The 4,120-nt window shown below is 36.9% G+C and overlaps 1 protein-coding gene across 3 annotated transcripts in view; it reads right to left on the reverse strand.

The window, feature by feature from the left end:
* The window catches only part of LOC106470883 (crossover junction endonuclease EME1-like), a 48,978-nt gene that overhangs the window by 5,378 nt on the left and 39,480 nt on the right, over positions 1-4,120 (reverse strand). For all 3 annotated transcript variants that reach the window (XR_002613141.1, XM_022399520.1, XM_022399521.1), the window contains one exon: positions 777-892. Coding sequence is in view for 2 of the 3 variants with exons in the window: in XM_022399520.1 (XP_022255228.1) it covers positions 777-892 (116 nt within the window). In the remaining variant the exon portion in view is untranslated. The remainder of the gene's footprint in view (positions 1-776; positions 893-4,120) is intronic.

The raw sequence follows: 4,120 nt of genomic DNA on the forward strand, positions 1-4,120 counted from the left end.
AGAGTAAAAAAAATCTAATTGTTGGTAGTACTGTACATATTAGAATACAACAAACACTAGAGGGACAACAAAAATCTAGTTCTCAGTAGTACTGTACATATTAGAATACAATAAACACTAGAGAGTAAAAAAAATCTAATTGTTGGTAGTACTGTACATATTAGAATACAACAAACACAAGAGGGACAACAAAAATCTAGTTGTTGGTAGTACTGTACATATTAGAATACAACAAACACTAGAGAGTAAAAAAAAATCTAATTGTTGGTAGTACTGTACATATTAGAATACAACAAACACTAGAGGGACAACAAAAATCTAGTTGTTGGTAGTACTGTACATATTAGAATACAACAAACACTAGAGAGTAAAAAAAAATCTAATTGTTGGTAGTACTGTACATATTAGAATACAATAAACACTAGAGGGTGAACAAAAATCTAGTTCTTAGTAGTACTGTACATATTAGAAAACAACAAACACTAAAGGGACAACAAAAATCAAGCTCTTAGTAGTACTGTACATATTAGAATACAACAAACACGAGAGGGGCAACAAAAATCTAGCTCTTAGTAGTACCATACATATTAGAATACAACAAACACAAGAGGGACAACAAAAATCAAGCTCTTAGTAGTACTGTACATATTAGAATACAACAAACACGAGAGGGGCAACAAAAATCTAGCTCTTAGTAGTACCATACATATTAGAATACAACAAACACAAGAGGGACAACAAAAATCTAGTTGTTGGTAGTCAAAACTCTTACTTACTTGTAAGGTGCCTCAGCGATAGCTTTTGTCATTTTGGCAACAATCCCACCAATATCTGACATTGTCTCCACCAGGTGAAAACTAATTTGAAAACGTAACTGTAGATCCACCAGAGCCTGTAGTTAATACAACCAATGTGAAGGTGAATACACAGAGTAAAATGGATTATATTTTCTGAAAAGGTTATGTAAAAAATGTTTCTCAGGAAACACACAAAAATATGGACAGGGCTCTATGTTGAACAAAAAGTTCAATTTGTTATTTAGGAGAGGTATTCCTTCTAATTAGTTATTTGCAAATTTGAAATCTGATGCATGTAATAAAGGCATTAGATGTTTATATTTGTTTGTAAAAACAGCACTGACAATGTCTTTCTATATACCTAATTTAAATGTTCAGTTCATTTATTTTTAAAACAGATTACACAGGCCTGCAAAATTAAACTTCATAAATGTTTTTTGGTTTCAATAACAGATTTTTCATAATTCAGCTATGCAGGTTTTAAAAATAATATTCATTTTTTCTATAACAAGGATTTTTTATAACTCGGGAATAAAAATAAAAACTCTTATTAGATCAAATTATTATTTTGTTTACCACAATGAACAATCATTATTATTATGTTTGTTAACAAAAATTCAAATAAACTGAAGAAAAGGGAAAAACATTTGTGTCAAACAAATATGCATCCTCATACATCCTGATTTGTTTTGTGAAAAATCTGTTTGTGATAGAGAAAAATGGATATCATTTTCGGATTCAGTGTACAGGAATTACTGTAGAACATGTAAAAGTTTCAAGGCCTGTGTTATTAAAGGTCTAAACAATACATTCAAGGCTTAGTGAATAAGTTCTTAAAATAGGTTGATAAACTGTCCAAGAGTACACAGCTGGTTTAGTTGTTACAGACAAAGAATTAAAGTGCCTAATAATATCTCAAATAATCCGTATTAGGAACTTGTGCAGGCCAAATCATGGTTGTGAGTGTTCCATCGGCTTATTTTCTTACAGGTATCAATTCACCACAGGTTTAGTTCCTGAGGGAATTACAAGACATATATAAATCTGATGGGTAAGTAAGTATGATGGGTCAGCCCCAACCAAGCAGCTAAGGTTCCACGACTCAGGGCTGGATATAAGAGGTCATGATATTCATATCCCACATTGGTGGCCAGGACAGTTGGACCACAAATATATACATATCTTTGTGATAGGATCCCAACCTGCAGCCACGGAATGATGCATTTCAATCTACCAGAATTATGAAAGAAAAAAATCAACACCAAAGTGGACAGTCCATCTGATCAACCTCAAGAAGTCCAAAAGGCTCGGATTGATGGGATCATATATGCCATACCCCCACCCAAGGTCCAGAACTCATCTGGTTTGGACTTACAAACAGTCATCTTCACTCCTCAACCAAGTGGGCAAGGAGAATTGCACTTACCCCTGAAATTATGAAGAGGGCGTGGAACACTGTTCCACCAAGAGCCTAAAATGGGACCTCGTTGTGTTCAAATTTACGAGGAGATAATGGATCCCCTATATGAACAACCTAATACTCGACAGTGTTCATAAGAGGGTCCAAGTGCACTTCCACCAGATAGCTATGCATCAAATCTGGACCAGTTTTACAAGAGTGGAGAAAAACTCAACACTCCAAAGGAAAATCCTCTGTCCACCACCCCAGTGACTGGGAACTGGGTGTGGTAAGGAATCCCTAGCTCCACTAGTATAATTGGGAAGTCCAGAGGAACAGGTCTCCGGAGACAGTGCAACAGGTGAACCACATTCCATAAGTTTTAAAAGCAAACCAATCTCAACTGATGTAGCTCGAAGATCAGCAGGGATTGGCAAAATCCCCTTTAGCTTTACTCATGATAGTCCATGAGTAGCAGTCCATTAGAGTTGTAGTTTGAGATAATACTACCATCCAGAATTGTGGCTAGATGGTCTTATGGAACACTTCATCTCAACTAAGCCCATTGCAACCATGAAACAATATAAAGGTTGCTTGTGCGGATTTGAAAAATACAACCCCACCTGACTGGGCAACACTCGCCACTGAGTGGGATCCAAAAGAAATAAAGAGGGACCATAGAAGAAAAAAGAAAAAAAGACATAAATCAGGTAAGAAAGTGACTCACTCCCTTGTAAAAGTCTAGCAGAGGTAGTTAACACAGCCACAAGGGAAAGGCGAAATCCCATGGAAGAGGAAACTGCCACACCATGAAGGTAATGAGATAAAAAATTGTAGGGAGAAGTCCACATACTGGCCCGCAAAATATCCTTCAGAGTATAGTTCAAATGAGCAGCCAATGACATTGATAGATGCTGAAGCTGATGAGAAGTGACATGGAGCATATTACGATCTTCAATAGATAACCTCGAACAGGCTATATGAATCAATTTCTGAAGCCCTCTAGTTAATGTAATGGGTGATAAATCCTGGGAACTGCAGGATCCTAATGAATAAAAAGCTGGTTCCTAGGTCCTCTGAATAGTTCTGTAGGAGCCACATAACATCTAAGTGCTCTGACTGGACACAACAAACAATCCAGGTCTAATCGACTGTAAATATGAGAAATACCTGGTAAAAAAATAGGAGAAAAGGATTTATTCCCTTCTCTGGCAGCAATAGTTTTTGGTAGAAAGGATCTGTCTGAATAGAGCAAAACATAGGTGGAATGACAGAGAGTCCATTGAACATGGATGGCAAATAAATCAGAATGGCGGCATCCATAAGCTAACAACAATAAAAATATACCTTGAGGAAAAGGTGATACAACGAACATTAGGCCATAGGTTCAAAAGGATGATGTGGTAATGCATGTAAAACAACTCTAAAGTCCCAATTAGGCAATTGTAACAGTCGTTTGGGTCGAGGAATACGAAAGGATCATAAGAGATGAGATAGCACAGGAGAGTCAAAAATCTTCCTATACTTAGAATAACAAAAGATAGCAGCTAAGGATACCTTATATAATGCAACGGTAGAATAAGACAAACCTCTCTCAAAAATCCACGTCAATAACGTGAGACTATGGAGACTGTTGGATGAAGTGGGTAGTAGGTCGAAGGATGGATTTAGTCAAATAAATGGAAACTTTAGAAATTAAACCCTTATGTCAGGCAAAGGACCACATCACTTCCATGCATGAAACTTGAGCCATCAAACGTCCAGGTGTTGAATGCTGGACCGAGGTTGTCTCAACAAGGATGGGCCTATAGGTAGTGGTGGACATTCCAGGAGCAACTGACGAAGAGGAAAACATGTCTAAGCCGGCCAAAAAGGTGCTATGTGGAATAAATCATAGACAAGACTCTGGGTAAGAGACAAATAG

Source organism: Limulus polyphemus, unplaced genomic scaffold (genome assembly GCF_000517525.1).
Source record: "Limulus polyphemus unplaced genomic scaffold, Limulus_polyphemus-2.1.2 Scaffold4265, whole genome shotgun sequence".
Taxonomy (NCBI): Eukaryota; Metazoa; Arthropoda; class Merostomata; order Xiphosura; family Limulidae; genus Limulus; species Limulus polyphemus.